This window comes from Dermacentor albipictus, chromosome 7, assembly GCF_038994185.2.
Source record: "Dermacentor albipictus isolate Rhodes 1998 colony chromosome 7, USDA_Dalb.pri_finalv2, whole genome shotgun sequence".
Taxonomy (NCBI): domain Eukaryota; kingdom Metazoa; phylum Arthropoda; class Arachnida; order Ixodida; family Ixodidae; genus Dermacentor; species Dermacentor albipictus.
In genome coordinates, this window is record NC_091827.1 from 20,610,742 (window position 1) to 20,633,711 (window position 22,970).

Below are 22,970 nucleotides of genomic sequence, written 5' to 3' on the forward strand. Positions count from 1 at the left end.
TTGACATTTTTTTTTAAAGCCTTTATTGCAAGGACTTGCCACAGCTACCTTTATTTCATGATCAGAACAAAGGCCTCTAAGATATCTCCAATTACTCATGTCCTCCGTCAATGTCACATCTATATGAGAACACTAGGCGGCACTTTCTTGTGCATCATTAGATGTAACATCAATGGCTGTGTGTGTGTGAGTAGGGAATGTGTTGACCCATCCAGATGTAATATTCCTTGAAGGATACTCAAAACCAACCTTACAAATGATGTGACAGTTAGCTGGGGTGCCTCCAAGCATTCAGTTTTAACACTTGAAGCTCGGTACATTTGATTGCTCGGACTGCTGACACATGTCGAGCAAACAGACAGCAAAAAGACACATTCAGAAAAAAAAAAAAAGTTTGCGGAGTGCACAGTTTCGGTTTAGTGAGTTTCGGATTTGCTTTCGGCGTCTGGTAACCACGACCGGTCCTGGTATGCTGCCGGACCACGAGGCCAAAGTAAATGTGGTTTCCGGTTACGCGGGCCCGTGGAAAGCAAACCAGACACTTTCGAGGGGAACAGACATGCTTGTGGGGCCTCTACTATGCAGTCATGTATGTCTACTATAATAAATAGTTAAACAGTTCAATGTGGCCATATAATTACCCTTTACAATTAAGTTTATTGCATCAATGGCGGTCTTAAGGGTCCACTGAAGAATATGTCAAATTACTTTAGTACGGCAAAGCATCCTTTCTGAATTCTTATTTTATGTATATTTGGCAAAGCAAGGTTGAGTTTTACTGGAGAAATGAACACGGATATAGCAAATTACCGGATAGAACAAAGTAGACGTGAAATGTCTGTAGCTGATATGAGCATTTAATTAATATATATGCTTATTGCAAATATTGGGTATATAATGAAGGCATTTTAGCACCAGATGTGACTCCTTTACAATTAGGTTTTTCTGTATTTTCTCATATTGGAGCCATTTTCGAGTAGACATATTTCTCCAAACTTGCTAGTTCAAGCCTTTGGTTCCTTCAGAATGGAATGTAGTCCTTTTTTGAGTTCTAAACAGTTCTAGAGCTGAGTATGTATGTAGATACTGTTGAAAATCTGCAATGTCGCAACATGCTGATGCAGTAACTTTGTTGTGGTGTTGCTACCCATCTTTCATTTTTGCATCCTTTCTGGCAGCCTCCTCTTGTGGTAACAGCTGCCATTATGCCAGCACAGAACCACAACATACACATACAGCTTGACCTAATGATTAATACTCTTTTTCTGTGTCCTTTTAATAACTGCTTGAGCATTAGCTCACACTTTCTCTTTAGGGTACTGTTGGCATTTCTTGTATGTGTCAAAGTAGTTGCTGTGTTAATGAAAGTATGCATGAATACCACAGTTTGGTCAGAGAAATGGACAAAGAAAGCACAAAAACCATTTGTTGACCATGTGCAAGATTTAGTGCATTTGGTGCCGTTCAAATGTGGAGAGAGAGAGAGAGAATGAAGAGGAAAGGCAGGGAGGTTAACCAGATATGAGTCTCCGGTTTGCTACCCTACACTGGGGATGGGGGATAGGGGTTAGAAAGATGACAGAGAGAAAAACACAAAAACACACAACGGCCAGGAAGGCCGTTGTATCAATGACAGGCTTCGAGAGCGTAAAAATAATGTAAAAAAAAGCTTGCAATCTGTGGAAACCTTGCCTTGCATTGTTGGCAGTGTAGTTGTTAGCCTATGTTGTCGCAAATTGAAGCATTGCATAGACGCCATGATAAATGCACCAGTGAAATCTTAGAGGCTCTTGAGATTAACCACTTAAATGTTGATTGCATCAGCATCTCATTTCTTAAGCTGTCCAAGAAAGAAATCAATTTTCTTGAAACTGCATTGTAACAAGAATGCACTGGGCAAAGAAGGCCTTTTTACTTTTTTTCCTTCCTTTACTTTTGGTCCAAGTGTGCTTTCTTTTCATGGTTTTGCTATTGCTGCCTTATTATTCTGTATAAAAGGCTCAGCAAGATAATAAACATGCAGTTTTTAGTGAGCACAGGGTATGTGTGGTTCCTCACTTGTGTCCTGTCTCCAAGCGCTGTTCTTTCTATGATAATGAACCAAGTAGCCCACCAGTCAGTCCTTGCATGACACATGCCAGCTATCCAGAAGAAACACTCACAGCGCTCTGGTTTATTTCTTCTTGAATAGCATCATCATACGCACCTAGCTTCATTGCCACATGTCAGCAGATTTTGTTCTGCACCATGATGCCATGATAATGACAATGACGCCCAGTCTGAAGTTTCAAGACAAACTTTAGTATCAAATTCAAACATCCTCCTAAGACTCCTTGTACATTATATTGCAGGTTGACCTCAATCCTTTCTATGGTTTAACTCGGAAATTATTACATAAAGTATTCATACTGATTGCTAAGTCCATTGCATGCACAAATGTATGAAAGTGGTTTAGTTATGTTCGTGCCACCAGCTTCCAAGAAAATTTGCACTTATTTGACATAGGCCGTTGCGTCCTCATAGACAACAAAAAGCAACCATGAAGTGTGTTTCGAATAGCGTGAAGTGACGTGAAAACCTGGGATGGAGCACAAACATAGTAACTCACCAAATGTTGTTACATTTTCATATCAGTTTGTTTTTATCATAACAAACTTGAGTAGATGGTCACTTTGTTCACGTGCATGGAGGTCCTACTCCTGGAATTTAACTGGGATATCTAAACAAAAAACTGGTTTTTCATGTTTGTAACATACCAGTCAGTAAAAAGAACCAACTTGTAATATAATTATGCTCTTGAGTTGCCTCCAACACTCAGTAGAAAATTTTAGCTTACAAACCTACATACTTCCTAAAGTTATTCCTAAAGCTGTCATCCTTTTGCATGAGAGAATCATGCAGTAGAGTTTTTACTACTGTGAAAGCGCTGTGTTTCAGTGCCCTTTAATTAAAGCCCTGAAACCAGCCAATATGCCCTTTTTATCGCCAGTTGTGGATGGTTTGCAGCCAATAACAATGCATGTCCTGATGCTGCAGTTGCCAAGCCAGTTGAAGGTGCGGCTGCAGGCTTGCCTCGACTGGCTGCCACCGATACAGACGCGGGAAGAGGCCACCTTTGTGAGCAGCAACTTCCTGAAGTGGCTACAACGAATCCAATTCAAGATGGGCCAGATCGAGCTACAGTCCTCGGCTGCCACTCAGTTCTATTCTGTCTGAATTCTCAGTTGTGTCTTCCACAGGTGCCACACAACCCAGTGACACACCAGTCACTCATTTCGTAGGCTTGAACACCACGTCACTGTGATTTACTTTATAAAAAATTTGAATACACACTTAAAAAGCTTTTGATTGATCAAAGTGAAGGAAAAGCATTGAAAGAATTATATTTAACACGGAATATCCAAATAAGAAGTATGGTGTCGATCTGATAAACTTTCAGTACTCATACGTACCTATCAGGTCAATATGAACTAAACTGATTAAATAACCATATGCATTTTATGCCTGGCTGTATAGGGGAATGAGCAATAACTCATGTTGATAGCATGGAAAACCAGAAAGTTTCCATTTTCATCATAGTTGCAGAGTGCATGAAAGAGGTCTTTTTTTGAGATCGCTTGTGAAAAAATCTGCAGGACTTGTAATACAGACCATGCAGGGTTCGTTCTTTCTTCTAGCCTTTACAGACCTACAAAGCTGTTGTGCGAGCGTTACGTTACACTTTCTTTCGAGGGATATGCCAACAAGGTGCAGTGGTTTGGCAGCCATTGCAAAATGACAGCATGGCATTTTGCACATCCCTGAGGCAATTGTGCTAGGCAATTTTAATTGCACTGAGTACAAGTGATTTCGGAACGATTTGTGCGTTGCTGTAGTGCAACAGCCCAAGTAAATGTTGCAAAAGGACTGATAAGACGTATCTGTTGGTTCGCACTCATAGCTTTACCCTTTGAGTTGCTTGTGGTGGGTGTGGTGTCTGTTATCATTTCTTCAGCCAGCTTCCTTTTTTTTCAAAAGTATATGAGTCGTGAACCAATGAAAGAGGTAATGAGGGCAGCAGGGCCCTAAGCTATGTGTCATTGGCCACTGACTTGGGTCGTAACCTGGCCCTTGGGTTGGGAAGCTTGCTACCACGAAGGAACTATCAAAGGCATTTGCCAAATTGCTTTTTGCAGCTACTGTAGGTCAGATGCTTCGTCTATATATACAGTATTTATGCTACTTGTTTGTTCCTGCACAAACATGGCTGTTAGATGTTACTGCTTGCACTTCACGCTAGTGATACGTTATAAGCTCGCCTAAGCTTGGCTGCTGGGAGCTGCCAGTTTTCCACATTGTTGAGTGTGATGACGTTGTGAGCGGAGTATATGAACTACAAAGTGGAGGAAAGAGTTTCACCAAATGGTGCCATGTGGGTGGTTGGCTGCCATGCTCAAATGTTACCAATGTTATTGACTTGAATACTTGAGAAAGAATGTTGGCAGGCTGAGCTATCACCCACTGTTCCACAAGCACGGATGATACCTACGGTTTCCAGTGAGAATAGATGGTCTCATGACCGTTACTCATGTATACAACACCACTGGACAAATACAGCAAGGAAGGTAAACTTATGTGCCAATCTATTATGCAATACATTAGCAAAATTAATAATTCTTATATTTTATTAACTGTGCTACAAGTCACTTTTGCCTGGGAGTTGAATAAACCATGCCTTTCTAACTTAATTTATTGCCATGGATACATGCAAAAATATAAAAAAGGTCCTTTGGCAAAGATTCAAACATAAAAAGATACAGGCCATGGGGGCATCTTTGTTTATAGTTCTGGATCCTGCTAAACTGATGACAGTGTGTGTCAGATTTGCAAGAACAGTTGTATGAGTCACCATCTATGCTAGTTTTCTAACTTTTCACTTATGTGTCATTTTCACTAGAATTTCCTTTTTTTTTCCACTGATGACATGCCCTGCCTACCTAATTATGATCACTTAATTACAAAAGCCTTAATTAGTGCTTAAGAGACATAAAATGTTTTTGAAACTTGTTCAAATTGTTACTAAAGGCTTGAAAGCCTGTCTGGAACTGAGCCATCTCGTGTAACCTCAAATGAAAATCTGGAGGAAAATTTTTGTTGTTATTTGTGAGCTGCAGAATTATGCCTGCAAAGTTTGTTATTTGACTTTCACCATGTGTCTGTTTCTAATGTCATTTTACAATTCTCGGTGGTTTTTGCATACTGTTAGTGGTGTTGTGATATGTGAGCGTTGCATCGAGTGTAACAAAGTGTTACAGGCAGCAGCTATGCAAACGTCATTTTGCTATTGTGAGCGTTGCTGTAGTTGCAGCTTGCTTGTGGTGATATAGTACTGGCAGCTGTCAGTATGTATCTGTCATAGGAATATCATGCAAAATAAAACGCCTAGCCGGTGCATATACCTACTTTTGCCTTTGCTTATGTGTTCCATGTCACATTGGACACCCCCCACCCCTCTTATATTTATAATTCCTCAACCTGTTTTGTTTCAGTGTGTAAAGAAAATATAATTTGAGTTGTCCTAGTAAATACGGTTTGTACAATACCAAAGAGGCCACTCTCAAGAAGAAGCTTGGCTAGGCAGAAAAACAGGAAAAATCAAGGACAAGTGGCGACGCCATCTTGATGTTGCCGCACCAGCTCACTTTGATGTCATGGATTTTGACGGGCCTGGGTAATTTTTATCGTTGAAGCTGGACTACAACTGTTTTCTAATAGAGCCAGATATTGAACTTTGCAAGTTTCAATAATACTTACTGAGCCACAATCGCCCAAATACGAGAAAAGACTTTTAGATGCGTGACGTCACATTGTCGCACCAGCGCTGAGGCTTCGGTGTTTCGCTTGTTCATTTATCTTTTAATGAACAGGCTCCGGTACACCGGGCACCTGCCCCGGCAAAATTTTTTGTGTACCAGGGATGCGAGACATAAAACGGCGTACGTGCGACAACTCCGGGCCCCCTCTGTGCTAAAGAAATTCCTGGCTACGCCACTGAAACCAACTAACGCAAGTAGAAAGAAGAGTTGCGTTGATGGATGGATACAATAAATGCCGTGTAGCGTAATCAGCGCATATCTGCGCAGCCCCTCCCGGCGAGATTGGAGCGCGCAGACACCAATACTGCGATTTTTGAAGCACGCCCATTCGCGATTCTAATGTGGCGCCATATCGATGACATGCCGTGACTTGCAGCTCGCAAAGGGGAGCGCTACCTAAATATTCCGAAAATGGTACGTCAAAAATAAAATATATACAATATATACTTTTCTAGAAACGCAATTGTGCAACGTTGTGCAATAAAAAAAGTTTTTCGTACTAATAAGGTACCAGGTGGCGCCACATGTAGCGGTAGCGCTGCGTTTCGCGCGTTTTTCGACGGTGCCGGAACGTTTCAGCAGCGACGGCGGTTCGTGCGGTCCACGTGCAGGCGTTAAAACGTGCCTACGGCACAAAAAAAAAGCACCATAAAACCCAAGTGAAGACGAGCGTTGTGAAGACGGTCCTGTAGAGGTAAGTGGCAGAGGTCGTTCTTTCCGGTATGCAAGGTATACGCTGTTGTTTGTGAAGCTTTGCAGCTACAAGTTGCCCTTTGTTTTGGACAGACTGTGTCACTGCTGTGCAAAAGCGGAGCGGAAGCCGAGGAGGAGAGCGATTGTGGCCTTTGTTCCTGGCCGTATTTCGGGCTCTGAGCTGTACTCCCTGCAGGGAAGCAGACATACACTCCCCCTTCTGACATTCTGCTGGGACACCATGCAAACAAAACCGTAAGTTTAATAACCTGGTAATGGCGTCGCTCAAAGGAAAACGCGTGCATTACCTCGCTATATCCGCCAATCCTATTAAACTGCATGTCAGTGCGAGATTCACAATTTAAAAAAAAATTGACAGGATGATAATCGACATAGTGATGTCCAGTCAGGAAAACTCAAAGGAATTTATTTCTCGTCCGCACTTCAATGTGCAAGTCGGCGCAGGCTTTTGGAAATCTCCGGAGTTTCATACCTCGGGTGGAGAATCTCGCTTCATTCACCAACCACTGTTGTAGAGTCTTCGAACTGCTTGTTTGTATAACAAGGATGTTTTGCCTAAGTGCTTAAGACTCTAGCTGTGGCAGTGGGCATGGCATGATAAGTTTTATTTGCCAATGGAAAGTCACTTTCAGGGATTGAACAGCAGTTTTGACTAGTAAAAGAGTGATCTATTCCATGTGTTTTGTGTGTAATCAGGCTCAATGGATGTCCCGGGACCTGCGACTATCGTTAGTTTTTATTGAAAGCATTTCGTAGTTGAAGCATACACTTTCATCAAATGGTGCTGTTATTTATGTTCTGCATGCAAGAAAATAGCTGTTGGTGCCATATTTATATGCAGATTTTACTGCACGCAGCATGTTTCTGAAAATCCAAATACTTAGGTTGTGCTAACATTGTCTTGCTCGCCAGTGTGAGCACGACTTATTTAAACGATTGCAGACAAATCACCTTTAATTCCGCAGTTCTGAGCTTTCATTTTTTGCAGTCAAGGACGTACCTTGTGTTCAGTGAAATGTAGAACATACTGTGTGTTTGGGAATGACAATGTAAACTAGTATAAAAGAAAAGGGTGACACTGAAGTGTTATGTGTCAGTGAAATGTAGAATGTGCTGTGTGTTTGGGAATGTCAATGTGAACTAGTATAAAGGAAAGGGGTGACACTGAAGTGTTATGTGTCATGTTTTATACCACTATTCTGAGATGCATATTTACTGATTTCCTTAGGGATTGTACATTTTAGTTAATGAACTTTATTTTGATATTGCTAAAGCCATATACTGAGGACATATGTACAGGCAAAAATATCTACAAGAACACGTCTTTTTATTTCTTCAAATGTATCAGCACATTGGGCAACTTTCAACTGCCTAGCCAGCAGCAGCAGCCTGTCGCAAGCCACGAAGAAGAGCCAGAAAGCATGTCCCAGTCTGGCCCTGTGGACATTCCGGAGGCACTCAAGTTCAAGGACGAGGAGGATAAGACGGTGGTGACAAGGGTGTCGCTGCCATCGTTGGCTGCACCTGCCCCTCGTTTACATGCATCCTCGGTGGCGGCAAGATCAACATTGTCAGTGTGCAGAAAACGAGAGGGTCAGGCCACGCCTGCAAGTAAACGGAGAAAGCGAAACCATGATAATGTTCTGGTGCAGCAGCTGGGGCCCCACGTGTCCAGTGCCCTGGAAGTTACCCCGCCAAAAGATGACGTCGAATTGTTTGCAATGTTGCTAGTCCGGCTCATGAGACTAGTAAGCGTTGACAAGCAAATGGACATGCGCGTAGAGGTGCTGCGTACTATCGACAAATATATGGACTAATTTTTCTTTCATATTTGGCTCTATCACTGGGCCTTCATAGTGCTGATGACACATTGGCTTGGGAAGAGGAACACATAACAAACATGCATTGTTCATGCTATCTGTTGTTGTTGTTTTTTTTTTTTGCTCGTCCATGTGTATAATGCACCATGGAGGTGCAGTGAAAGTGCCAGCCAGCCGATTAAAACATGTTTGCTAAATGTATTTATTTTCTTTTATATTTCTCTCCACCTCAGTTATATCGCATCTCACTCCACGAAACTTAAATGTGCCACTTAGGGCTCAGCGGCTCCATGCCATAGCTTCTGAATCAGGCATCTGCGACTGAATTTATGGCATTGCATGTTTAGTTTGAATTCACGTGGGCTGGTTGGTATATGGTAAATATCAACTGCTATTGTTTAAGACTGTACAAGTGTTTTATTCCTATTGCTTTGTATTTCTGTGTTACTGCAACGGCACTAATTAAAACATTTTTAGAGCGCAGCTTTTAATGGCCAGTTCCTGCGGCGGGCGTCGGCGGCGTAACTGAGCAAACGAGCAGGACAGCGAAAGGTGAAAGAGCGAACGCGGAGCGGCAGACGAAAGACGTGAGCCGCGAACGGCGGAGACCAATGAGAGCGGCCCCTGCAGTGACGTGCGCGCAGGAAACGGGTTTCATGCGGACCCGCCCGACCGCTAGTTTCGTACCATCATCTGCTCGCGTCAGCTCTCGCTTGCGCTTGTTTGCTTTGCTTGGTCTCGTTCACGCTTGTTTCGATTATCATGGTTTGTGATTGTTTTGTAATCTGATTGTATGTGCGATGCAAGTTGTCTAGCACTTTCTGGAAGCCAAGCGGCACCAGCAACTGCACTGGAACCTTCGACGAGTCATGTGTAAAAGTCAACGTTGCTACATGTCTCCCTCAATTTCTTTGCCTCAATATATCACGGCATAAAAACACGTGTAGAGCTGTGTTTAAATTTCACGTTAGGGAGTATCGTAATCGTCTTTTTTTTTTTGGTTCCAAAAGAGCATATTGGCGGCGAGAGTTACGGAGTCGCCATCTATCGGAAGCGCCTCGCTGGTGTAGTATGAGGGATCACGTGGCGCGCTCATAGGTTTTGCTGTCAGCGCTCACTGAAAACCACGCGCGAGCTCTCCCGGACATTTCTGTAAGTACTTTCGAAACGAGAGGTTTCTTGCTGTCTAAATAATAATCTTGGGCAAACTGAAAGCACACAATAGTTTACATACGCTATCTCTTTACCGAATACGTACAGCGAACGCCACTGCGGCTTCTTGCGTGAAAGGTAGGTAAACGCTGGGAGCAAACTGTGAAATATGTTCTTATAGTGTTTGTATAACTAAATGGAGTGTAATAGAACGAGGCCTCCATACAGCGATCGCGCAGATTCGCAGCGACCGACTGCGCGTCTGCATGCTTGTCCGCGCACTTTGTCGCTTTCTCCGCGCGCGCGTTTTCGCACCGTGCCATGAGCTTTAGGCCGCAGAATATGAGAATTTGACAGTATACAAGCAACCATTGTTGCGTGGGCGCTATCAGAGCTGTTCAAAAATTTCGTTGTAGAGACTTCGACGCCTGTGATGTGCCGTCGCGACGATTCAATCTTTTTTTTTTCTTCTAAATTCTTCGACCTTTCAATACTATTTCTCGAGTTGCGTCGCACTGTATGTTTATCGGTGTTCTCAGCGTGCAATTTCCCGCTGCTCCTTTTTAGTAATCCAGTGCATTAATTCATAACACAAACGTGACCATATGCCATGCTTTTTTTAAATGTGCTTCTTACCGCTGCCTATCCACTCCACTGAACTTGCCAGTATCTATAGCATCGACAAGTTCATAGACCAAACCATCATGACATTAGTCGGGCAGCGGACCCGGGCGAGCGTCTCAGTGCGCGTTTTCAGAACATCGCAGACTGGGCGCCGTAGCAGAAATCTTCCTCGCGTCTGTGCTTGCTGCATACCCGAGTTGTAACCGATGACTGTTTGCCGGTTTTATGTTTCGCGAGCCAAGGTTCACGCAGCTTCTTGTCCTGCGGCTACGTGTGAATAAGGCTGACACCGGCCTCCGTTACGTGCGTCCGGCCCTGCGGCACCGAGCAGTAGCCTACCACGTTGCGCGCCTTCAAAGGCAGCCACTACCTATTGTAGTGCTGTCAAGCGTTGTAAAAGAGACACTCGAAGCGGGAACATTTCGCCACTAAATGAGGACCGCAGCGTACGAGGGAATTTAAACTCGTTTTCAGCTCGCTTCGGCGCGCCCGAAGCAGCCGACGCGGCCGCTATGTCCACGTGATCCCTCCTAGCACGTCACGCCGACGGTGGCGCCAGCTTTTCCAGTGGTGGAGCTCGAGGCCAATAGCGGTTTATGAAAAACGCCGCAGAGGAGTGCGCCTAATTAAATTTACCACCTGAGTTTCTTAGGTGCGCACCTAAGTCTAAGTTCCTGAGCGTTGTTGCATCTCGTTGCCTCAGAAATGCGGCCACCGAACCGCAACCTTCGTGTTCAGCAGCAAACTGGCGGCGGCATAATCAATTTAAAGGCTGTTTTTAAACTAGTGTACAATATTGCATTCTTGTTCCGACTATATTGTATATGTAGTTCTGCATTCGTTGTTTCGGTTTTAAGGAGGTGTGATTAGTCTCTGACCGATAATTCGGACTCGACGAGGACCACGGCAAAGTCAGAATCGGGAGTCCGAAATACCGGATTCGCCCGAAAATAAATTACTATTCCACAAGTGGCGAAGAGAGCCGAAAGGCGAAGCATTGATTGCGATAGCGAATCAGTGGACAGCTATACGATGTGAGGATAGTAGTTTTATTGGCCGTATAAACTTGTAAACAGGCATATACTAACCAAGTTAACAAGCGTAGTGTCATGTGCGCACAAGCAAACGTGAACCTATCTCAATCGAATGACCGCGGAAGCTCGCTGCCAAAACGTTTCAGTAAGCAAACACGGCAGCAGTAGCGAGCGAATTTACCTTCGTGCTGCCGCTCGCGTTAAAGCGAACTCAGCCGCGATAACACAGTGCAGCGCGGACTCGGTGCCCGTCGCAGTTAGCTTTCAAGATACAGCGGTCGGTCGTGCGTAGCTATGCGTAGCCCCTCGGAGTAGAACACGCGCGGCACCCCCATCTACCCTCCCCACGAAGCCTTGCGCGCAACAGAAGACGAGGCACTTCCTCCCCGCTTTCCTCCGTAGCGTGCGCGAGGTTATCAATGCGCGTGATTCTCGGTGGTCTCGAGACTCCGGCCGCTAAAAGTGCCCTACAAGTGCTCGCCGTGCTAGAGCCGCTTATCGCAGGTCTTTTTCTATAAATATTTTGTTTGGCGCTTGTGCTGTTCACGCAGGGGAGGCCCCCACCAGCTTCGTCCTAAAGCCTTTATTTTATGTTCACTCAAATTGGTGACTACAAACTTGATGCGAAGCCTGATTGTGGCTTCATGGATGATATTTGTGAACGTTTATCGTCAGAGTGTTGAACTTGCCTTCGCCTTTGCGCATCTCTCTTGCTATGTCATCATCATCCCTCATCACATCTTTATGTCCCCGTTCCCCCTCCCCCTGTGCAGAGTAGCAGGCTAGAGCACCTTAGCTCAGGCCGACCTCTCTGCCTTCTTTCAATTAAATTATCTCTCTCTCTCTCTCTCTGCACGAGGTTGAGCCGCGATGGCCGCCTCACCCTCGCACGCTTTCACTCGCACCTACGACGCGCAGCGACTGTTTTATCGCCCTTGGGCTATTAGGGGCCAGCTCCGCCACTGGAAAAGCTAGCGCTACCGTCGGCGTGACGTGGCATGAGGGATCACGTGGACACGGCGGCTGCTTCGGAAGCGCCGAAGCGAGCTGAAAAGGCAAGTTTGAAGTCCCACCTGCGCCGCGGTTCTGATTAAGTGGTGAGGCTTTGCCGCCTTGGGTGTCTGCTTGACACCATTTGAAAGTACTGTAATAGGTAGTGGCTGCCTTTGGAGGCGTGCATGCAGCATGGTAGGCTACTGCTCGGTGCAGCAGTGCCGGACGTACGCAACGGAGCCCGGTGTCAGCTTTATTCACACGTAGCCGCAGGGCAAGGAGCTGCGTGAAGCTTCGTTGGCGAAATTTAGAACCGGCAGCCAGCCATCGGCTGCAACTCGGGTATGCAGCAAGCACAGACGCGAGGAACATTTCTGCTACGGTGCCGGGACTGCGCGATGGTTGGTGAGTAGCAGAAAACGCGCACTGAGACGCTCGCCCGCTGCCCGGCTAATGTCATGACGGTTTGGTCTATGAGCTTGCTGATGCTAGATACTGGCAAGTTCACTGGAACGGAAAGGAAGCGCTTACTTAAGACGCACATTAAAAAAAGGCACGGCATATATGGTCATGTTTGTGTTATGAATTAATGCACTGGATTACGAAAAAGATGCAGAGGGAAATCGCACGCTGAGAAGACCGATAAACATACAGTGCGACACAACTTGAGAAATAATATTGAAATGTCCAAGAATTTGGAAGACAAAAAAAGATCGAATCGTAGCGACGGCACATCACAGTCGCCGTAGGCGTCGAAGTCTCTATAACGAAATTATTTTTGAACAGTTCTGATAGCGTCCACGCAACAATGGTTGCTAGTGTACTGTCATATGCTCATATGCTGCGGCCTAAAGCTCACGGCACGCACACACACTGTGCGAAAACGCGCTCACACCGAAAGCTAAAGTTTGTGCGCGGACATGCATGCAGACGCGCAGTCGGTCGCTGCGAACCCGTGCGATCGCTGCATTGAGGCTTCATTTTATAGCCCATTTGGTTATACAGGCAGCCCACTGTAAGAACACATTTCACATAGTTTGCTTGCAGCGTTTGGCGACCTTTCACGCAAGAAGCCGGCTCGGGAGACTCCGTCGCGGCGACCGCGCGCAATGGCGTTCACTGTGCATATTCGGTAAAGGGATGGCGTCTGTAAACGATTCTGTGCTTTGAGTTTGCCCAAGATTATTATATCGACACTCCGACTTCCCTCGTTTTGAGAGTACCCACATATATGTCCAGGAGGGCTGCCGCGTGGCGTTTTCATTGAGCGCCGTAAGCGAAACCTTTGAGGAGCGCGCCGCGTGATCACTCATACTACGCAAGGGAGACGCTTCCGACAGATGGCGACTCCGTAACTCCTCGCCGCCAATATGGAACCTCACGGTTACGCCGACGGCAGAAATGTGCATGGAGTGTCCATATTGTAGCGATGCTGAGGAACACGGGTTAATAAAACAACGATATTTATTAAGGGTGGACCTGTGCCCACAACTCAAAGTCCCTACTGTCGTGAAAACGCCCGTCAGTCGCATTCTAAAACTGGCCTCGAACTACTTTCTCCTCGCGTGATCCCTCGTGCTCGTGGCGCATGCGAGCCGGGCCCGACCGGCTACTCGTGCCACGATGATCGCTGCCTGTTGTCACTGGACTACACCACGGTACGGGGCGCGCAGTGTCCAATACGAAGGGCGATGGGCGCGCTAATTTAATGTGGCCAAGTTGTCGCGGCAATATGATTACCATCGCAATAAAAGGTGTACCGCATTGTCGGACCGTCACTTTCGGGCGCAGGACGCATCGGCGTCTACTAGCCACGGAACTGACACAGTGCCGAGGACGCTATCTTATCACAGTAGGGAACGCTGCCGCCTGTTCATGCGTACGGTTCTGGCTTTGCGAAAAATGAGAGCATATCCGAAAGCGATCGAGCGATCTCCCAAGAATACGGCCCACGTTTGTCACCGTGTTGCTGCGCGCACATGTTCTTTGAGCCTTGACGGCTCGCGGTCGCAATTTTCTAGCGATGCCTTTTATGCTATACTCTTTTACGCTTTTCGTGCTTCGTCAGTGGTTTAGCGACGTCCCGCGCATAGAAACGAGCGAAAGGCATCACTACAATATCGCAGCCCGTGTCAGAACCATTGTCGTGCTGTCACTACAGTGGCTACAGATGAAAGCGCAGTCAATGTATTCACCGAATCTTAATCGGCGACTATAGTAGGTCGACTAGGCTACGATAGTTTCGGTTTAGTGGAGGAGCTACGTATCAAAACGAAAAGGAGAATTACCTTTAATGAAAAGGATGGCTCAGTGGCCTATGCACGAGTGCGAGTCAATGGCAGGGATCGTGAAACAAATACGAAAAGCATAATAAAGACAAAACAAAAAAAAACTGGCTGTGGCTTAGCTAAGGTTAAGCCCAGCATGCGAAGCATACTAGCCTTTATTTTAACGCGACAGCGTTAAGGAGCTCGTGTCGCAGAAAAGCCGGTGTCGTCGGCGTCGGCTCAGGCGTGCGGCGCTTGCTCAGGCGCACATTTCGTTGTCGCGCCGAACGCTGCGTTGCTCGACGCTCACCGCGTCCGATGCGGGGCGCGTAGTCGCTGCGCCGTAGCAAAGCCACCTAGAAACAGTCTCTGTAGCACGCCGCAACCTTCGCTTCTCATTCCAACGAGCAGCTCTGTCTCCATGAGGCATCTCACCTCGTGAGTGTCTAGCAGAGGCAAGCGCAGCTGCTTATATACCGCCGCGACGCCGCGAGCGACAGCGCGAGTTGGAGCCCCGTTTCTCCTCTGTCCTGACGTCACGGTGTCACGTGGTCAGCCCTGAAGGCGACGGCGCGAGTTAGAGCCCCGTTTCTCGTCTGTCGTGACGTCACGGTGTCACGTGGTATTGAAGGCGACACCGCCGCGCCTGAGGAGCTGGGTTGAGCTCTAGTAATATGCTTCGCATAAAAACAAACAAAACACTACACGTATGTTCATAACCTGTCGGCAAGCCGGCCTCGCGCACAAACTCCCATAAAGAGTTCATAGTTCGCCGGGCGTCGAACTGAGGAGGTGGCGTGGTCCATGCCTTCAGTGAGGCAATGCCGCGTCCTTTGTGTTTGTCTCTTAATGTCCCTTGTCCGGAACAGTCCCACAATAGATGCTTGACTGCCGGACGAGCATGCACGTCACTGGTGGTGACGTCACGTTCGGCTCCGTTTCTTCGTCCTCCTCGTTGTCCAGGCTCTGGTACCGACGCGTCCTCTTTGAAGAGGCGTGCGCGCGCCACTTATAGCCAGGACGTCTTCGGTGAGTGCTGCGCCCGTCCTTGCTTTGTGCACCAGGACTTGCGCGCCCCGAGGAAGGCCCTTGGGCAAAGGGCGGGCACTATGCGGTACCTTCGGCTATAGCTTCCGTTTTGCTTGCAGTTGGAGTCAGTCGCGCACAAGAATGAGAGGGACCGGGTCCAGGGGAGATGAGCGGGAACATCTGTGCTGCCCGAGTGCCCCGGAACCTAGTCCACTCGCACGCCCGTGCCGTGATACCGATAAAGGGATGTGGTTGCGACCTTAATATCGTGCGCCCACGTGCCGACTCTAGGCGTCCCCGTGAGCGCCTTTAGGGCGTCGAAGGAGTCGGTGAATATTGTGAACTCTTTGCTTCTGTGGTCTTCCGCACTTATTTCCGCCTTTTCCGTAAGCATCTCTCTGTGGCAAATAGGATAGCCTGCTGTTCAAAGGAAAATATCGCTATTTCTTCACGAGCTCGATGGCCAAAGTACACCAAATGGTCGTGCAGTCGGCGTCCGAAATTTTGGTCGTCTTTACATATTAAGTCTATGGGGGTATTGGTAATCAGTAATGTTGTGTGTCCCTTCCTTGTTCGACGTCCTGTCTTTGTGCGCGCAAAGGTCTAATAAGAATGAAGCAAGTTCGAATTGTCGGTCCGGCGACTGTATACGTATATTTCATAATTTTGGGCATACGGGCGCCACTAGGTGGGCGACAGAGGGTCTAAAATCGTTACAAGAATGTCAGAAACTGCTCTGAATGGCTGTCAGTACATTTATTAGACGTCTCGGTGCTTGTACTGTGTCACCTGAGATGGCGCGTAAACTCGTGTACAATTAAGGAACACGTACTATGTCCCGTAACAATGGCCCGTTCCCGCGCTTAATGTGCTTCACTGCAAAAGACGGCTGCAGATAGGTGAAGCTGAGTGTCTACACACAAATGGCTGGAATTGAAATCTGACTCCGGCTAGCCATTTATGGGTTGGCTAAGTAGAGCATAATAACAATTACAATGTGACTGCGCTGCATGGCGCGGCTCTTTCTTTGGGGGTGGGGCAGTTTTTCTCGAGACTTTATGGCCGTATCCGTTCGATCGGGAAGATCGGTCGGAATACGGAAGTCTCCCGGGCAAATCGGTAGAGTTGGCGGGTATGGTATTCGTTTTATCCTTTTTTTTTCGTTGTATTGTGTATTACTGTACTTTGGTCTCTCACCTCTCATATATTTTGGCGTGTTATTCTTCTAATTCTTTGTTGTGATTCTGCATTATCCATGTTTTAACACGCAGGTTGCTTGTCATTGGTATTCCTATTTAGGTTTTTTATGTTGTGCTTATTGGTGGTTTTGTATTGGATAAGTTTCCATGTGATCTATTTTAACTATTTATACGGGTTCTGATGTTTATTGTTTAATTTAATTTTCTTATTTCTAAGCCCTCACGTAATTCCTCATGATGGGCTCATGTTGGGTATCTTTAAATAAAAAGTTCGGCAGCATGTTACACTCCTGTAGCACGTGAAAGCGAAAGTCTGCTGCACACGTGACAATGCATTAAGTTGTGCGATCGGAGGGGTCAGACTTCTTGCAAAACATAACGAGTCACAGTGTGAAGTAAACGTACTGCTCTGTAGGTTGACGTCCTCAACGACACATGTGAGTACCTATAATGCACTACCTCAATGTTATTTCGTTCTTTCTTTCATTTCTTCATTCATATTCATCCATTGCATCTTTTCTTGCTTACAGGGGTATGAGCCATTCCTGATGATAGTTTCTGCATCACTGGAGAGAGAGAAACACCAACTTTATTGAAAATGCCTGAAGAATCGGTTAGGCTCCCTCCACGCAGGGAGGACAGGCTTTTACCGCGACGCGGCCACTACGTCAGTCTCGTGCCTTGTGCTCCTCGGACAATCCTTACAAACGGCGTGCCGCAACTACCTACGCGGCAGAATAGGGCACGGAGCGCTCCGCATACTCCACTCCGGAGACCACATAGCACAACGACAAACAAAAGAAGAACCAATTAGGCATACGATAGTATGGACGCCGGGACACACGGTAGTGGCAGGGAACCAAGAGGCGGACAGGATAGCTCGAGGGTACACTTATTACCGAGCATCCAACGTAGGCGACCTCGAGGGGACCGAACCTGTACCCCAAGACAATTCGGCGATACTAAATTACTACAAGGGCTGCAGAAAGCGGTATCCACCACCGCACAACTCCCTTAGCAGAGAGGACTCTGTCGCGTGGAGGCAGCTACAAACGGGCTCGTACCCAAACCTAAACGTACTCAGCAAAATTTATCCCACACAATACAATGACAAATGCCCCTGGTGCCACGAAAGACCCACGCTGTATCACATAACGTGGGCATGCCAGAAGACAGACGTGGTACCCGTTATACCAAACCCGAGTGCGGAGCAATGGGAGGGAGTGCTCGCCAGCGATCGCCAGGTCGACCAAGAAGGTCTGGTTCGGCGAGCACAACTGCAGCAGCAGCATCCAGTGGAGCCCCGGACTAAGGGCAACCGACAGTTGTGCTAGAAGATGGACGAAGCCATCTGAAGACCGCAGAAGACCAGCGAACCTAGAGCTGATGTTTTTCACTCACTCACTCACACTCCCCGTCAAGTGGGTGCCCCGAAAACGTAGTTTTGGCTACGCCACCGAATTCCGTGGTTGTAATTTAAACGGCCTTCACGTGACCCAACGCACAGTTATGCAGGAGACTGCATGTTCGAAGAAACCTCTTGGCATCTTCACTGTAACTTCAGTTTAGTCGTGCATGTCCTTTGGTTTTCCATATATGCGCGTTCCGCGGCGTTCTTTTTTTTTCGTATTTATTTATTTATTTATTTATTTATTTATTTATTTATTTATTTATTTATTTTCGCTTGAAGCACGCCGAACGGGCAAACGCCTATTGAAAGTCAGAATGGTATATAGAAGCGGCTTTATATATACCGCGATGTGCGCACAGGGAAAGTCATTCTATCAAAAATTATGTATAGTAGCCGGGTTATTTTTGTCCAGAATTCCGCATTGATACGCTTAACGCTGACTGTTCTGTCTTTGTTGAAGACGTCAGGTAATATTAAAATAATATGTTGCATAGATGTAGGTTCGACAGTGCGCCAAAAGTGCTTATCTTAGCGCCAAACCAGCTTTTTTGCCTGTGCCATGATCTGCGTCGGAAGGTTAAATATGGCTGTTCCACCACTATTGAGACTTAGGTTCAGGAAGTGATTTAACCGCTGTGTTGCCCTCCACCCGCAAGAGAGAAAAAGAAAGGAGGAAGGAAAGGCAGGGAGGTTAACCAGACTGAGTCCGGTTTGCTACACTACACGTGGGGAAGTGGAGTGGGAGTGAAAGAGAGAGAGAGATAGAAGACATGAGTCTATATCGCACTTTGACACGCACTAACTTAGGTGCAGGATGTCTACAGTAGGGCACTCAAGTCTGTTGCCTTCAGGTACTGAAGAAGCGCTCGAATGGCTTTCTAGGCTAATGAACTGTGAGGCCAGGCTCCCACGATCTTTGCTTCTATGAATGGCCTATCGTCCAGTCTATTCAAGGCACGCTGGATAGTCTGGAAGCAATATTCAAACGTTGTGGTGTGAATCTTGTTGCAAGAACGACGTAGCGAAGTGGACGCGCCGTCAACGCCTTGCTTTGCCTTTACCCCCTTTTGATATTTTGTTAGGTGCACTTTTCAATCAGTCCAGTGTGGCCAATCCCCCTCGTGGGTACAAGCCATGTTTTAAGGCAAGGACAACAACAGCAGCTTAATGGGCTCGGTGGCCGATCCAGGACAACCTTTGCCGCTGCCTTAAGTCGCGCCATCTGGTTACAGCACAGTCCGGGGAGTTTGAGCAACGCCCTGAAGGAGAGTGCTATAGTTTCGGATTCAAGAAGCACGCGCGTTCTTGCTGTTTGCTGGGCATCTTAAGGTCTAGTGGGATGAAGCAATGTTACGTTGTTACAAGTTTCTCGCGGATAATCGCCCGAGTCATTGCACGCAGTTCAGGGTCCGCCGTAGGACGGTGTTCGCAGTCCGGCTGCAAGCGTACGGACTCGAGCTCGTCGAGATGCTGGCACGTCCAGACGATGTCAGCGACGGTAGCCGGGTTCCTCACGGCGAGCGCGTTGAAAGCCACAGTCACAATGTCTTTAAGAGTATGACGCACTCTGTCCGACTCAGCCATAGCATCATTGACACGGCGACAACGTTAAACGGACGCCGGTTGGAGGGGCGGTTGGAGGGTGGATGTGCAAGCACATCCTCGATGTACGATATGTAGGACTCACCGAAGTGTTGTTTGCGAGGATCAAGAGTTTTCTTCGCAAGGGCGGAGCGAACCGCCGGCGTTCCAAGTACTTGTCGAAGCTGCCGCTTGAAGGTGGTCCAATCGGAGAAATCAATCTCATGGTTGAAAAACCAGCTCTTTGCCAGAACCCGTCCGATAGAACGAGACATGGCGGAGCTTGAGTGGATCATCCCGCCGATTAGCAGAGATTACGCGCTCGTAATCGTCCAGCCAGTCCACCTTCACCGCGAAGACCAGCGAACAGATAGGGATCACGCTGCTGGCCACTGATGATCTGAGAAGGAGCGTTGCGGTGTCGATATGGTTACGGTAGAAACGCCAGGCTGCTCGTCCTGCGACATGCTAACGGACAGTCGGCACAATTAAGCGGCAACCTGAACGAAGCTCCAGGGAGTATGCCAGGCATGCAGATGACGGGGGATCAAGAAGCTCCTCCACCACTTGTGGCGTCACAGTAAGGGCCGACCTTTATTGAGCCTGAGAGACGCGGCGAAGTACCCTCGGCACAGTCCACTATAATGATGCGACTACCCGCACCATGAAGGGCACGCACATAATGATGATAATCTGCAGATGATGAAGGGCACAATAAATGCCCACATCATCATCATCATCATCATCATCATCATCATCATCATCATCATTATTATTATTATTATTATTATTATTATTATTATTATTATTATTATTATTATTATTATTTATTATTATTATTATTATTATGTCATGGAAGGTGAGGAGGGAGTCACGCCTGTCCATCCAGGAGTGTAGGGGGCCAGCTCGGTCTGTCATCTCGCGAGCGATGGAATTTGCCGCCTCTTTGACAAGGGTGCTCCACGTGAGCCGGAACCCAGAGGAGTTGGATACGACGAGAAGGGGGAGGGGACTGCTCCAGGACGCTGAGCGCAGAAGAGATGCGACCCTTCGCAAAGTGTGGACTGCAGCTTTGGAGTCGCTGAATAAGAAACGGGCCGGGGAAGTGGCTATGGCGGGCGCAATAGCTTCTGAAGGAGATTCTCATGTTGGAAAAAGTGAAGAAATTGGGGTAAAGTGCAGCGCAGTACCTGTCTCACACCTTCCTTTGCGGCAGTGGAGGTGGGGGCAGGGGAGAGGAGAAAGAGTATGGAAAGTGGAGGCAAGGGCGTAGGCGGGGTGGGAATTGTACGGCGCCGCATCGACACACACAGCCTTTGACCGTGTGCCGTAGTGACGTCAGAGGGTGGAAGCGCGGGCAGAGCGGTGGGCGGCGTGGTGCTCAGGGTACACGTTCTTGGGAAGAGGGTTGACAATGAGCGTGGAAGATACAGAGGAGAGTAAGGTGTGGGTTACACAGGCAGGGGACACAGCGGTGAAGCGGAGGGAACAAAGAAGGGCTTTACCAGAGGCGGTGCGAGAAAGGCGGTCGAGTTGGGCCGTGCGATGGGCCTCGACAAGCTCTGAAAGAGTATTGTGGACGCTTCATCGCCAGCAGACGACAAGTGGGGGTGTAGGTGGCGAGAGCAAGGGCTGACTTGTAGGCTTGGCGGATGAGACAGCTCACCTTGTCTTCTTCGGCGCGAGAGAGAAACAAATAGGGAGGGAGTAGACAAAGTGGCTGAGGACGAAGGCCACGAGAATTAAGACGACCGAGGTAGTGTTCGCGCATGCCGTGGTACCGGTTACCGAGACGCCGAATTGCACAACAATTGCAACAATATTATCGCACAACAATAAATGTCGTCTGTCTTGTCCGCATTTCCTTTCTTTAACGCTGCGAGCCCGGTACTTCCCAGTAATGAACGGCATGCGCGTTATCAGCATGACACATTGCCAACGGGAAAGTAGCGGGCGTGGCGTTTCCAACAAAGGAAACGCAAGCAAGGCAGATGACAATTATCGTTGTGTGGCAGATATGCACCCCAAAGGGTGTAAACTTTTTTTAGAGTGTACTCCAAAAACACAACGCCTGCGCACCCACACGAAAATGCCTTGCCGTTTAGGTCAACCTTACTACTTAGAAGGAGCGGCAACTCATTTTTCTTTTTTTTATGCGAAGCATATTACGAGGGCTCAACCCAGCTCCTCAGGCGCGGCGGTGACCATGAAATCACGTGACACCGTGACGTCACGACAGAGGAGAAGTGGCTTTGGCTCAACTCTTGCAAGACGGGCTGGGTGGGAATCGAACCAGGGTCTCCGGAGTGTGGGACGGAGACGCTACCACTGAGCCACGAGTACAACGCTTCAAAGCGGTACAAAAGCGCCTCTAGTGAATGCGGTGTTGCCTTAGAAACGCGCTGTTTCTAAGGCGTGCGTCTCTTGCTCAGGCGCACATTTCGTTGCCGCGCCGAACGCTGCTTTGCTCGACGCTCACCGCGTCCAATGCGGGGCGCGTAGTCGCTGCCCTGTAGCCCATTGTCTTACACCCCTTGGCGGGTCGACGGGAACGCTGTCGCGTTCCACTCTTGAAGGCGAAGAAGTAATGCATGAGTTGTTTCTTCGTCTAGCCGAACCAAATATAGCCAAGCAACAGCAGTTCACCAGGCTAAACAGTGGTTCAACAACTAAAATAAAGGCTAGTATGCTTCGCATCCTGGGCTTAACCTTACCTAAGCCACAGCCATTTTTTAATACTGAGGCACCAAACGCTTCTGCTAGGAAAGTTTAGTTCTAGTGCGGAGTCCAGCCGCCCGCGACAACAATCATGCGTGACAGTCTACGTAAAACTACGTCTGCATGCTGAATTAGCAGAGCTTATAGTGAAATTAACGTTGCCCAAACCAACAATATTAATACATAGAGAACAGGTGATTCCTCACGTTTTGCATTGTGAACGAGAGAGGCTAAGTTGTTTTAGGTCGGTACAGTAGTATTCCAAAACCCTATTTCCAGCACTTTCGCAGAAAGGTATTCGAACCACACACACACACACACACACACAAACATATATATATATATATATATATATATATATATATATATATATATATATATATATATATATATATATATATATATATATATATATATATATATATATATATATATATATATATATATCAGGTCGAGTCGTTGGTTCCTTGAGAATGCACTGTCGTCCTTTCTTATCGGTCGACAGCGAGCTTATCGCAGGAACTTCAAGACGGCGTTACTAATACCGGCTGACGGCGTCTCCGGTCTTCGAGC

At 47.2% G+C, this 22,970-nt stretch overlaps 1 protein-coding gene and 1 long non-coding RNA gene across 3 annotated transcripts in view; both read left to right on the forward strand.

Moving 5' to 3' along the window:
- Nucleotides 1-5,433, forward strand: part of unc79 (UNC-79 domain-containing protein) — a 109,512-nt gene extending 104,079 nt beyond the window's left edge. For both annotated transcript variants that reach the window (XM_070521741.1, XM_070521742.1), the window contains one exon: nt 3,037-5,433. In XM_070521741.1, the coding sequence (XP_070377842.1) occupies nt 3,037-3,216 (180 nt within the window). In that variant the 3' untranslated portion in view covers nt 3,217-5,433. The remainder of the gene's footprint in view (nt 1-3,036) is intronic.
- Nucleotides 5,434-6,383: 950 nt separating this feature from the next.
- LOC139047728 (uncharacterized) lies at nt 6,384-8,872 on the forward strand. Its single transcript, XR_011507336.1, has 3 exons — nt 6,384-6,549; nt 6,642-6,803; nt 7,918-8,872. It is a non-coding gene; the product is annotated as an uncharacterized lncRNA (long non-coding RNA).
- The last annotated feature ends 14,098 nt before the right edge of the window (nt 8,873-22,970 follow it).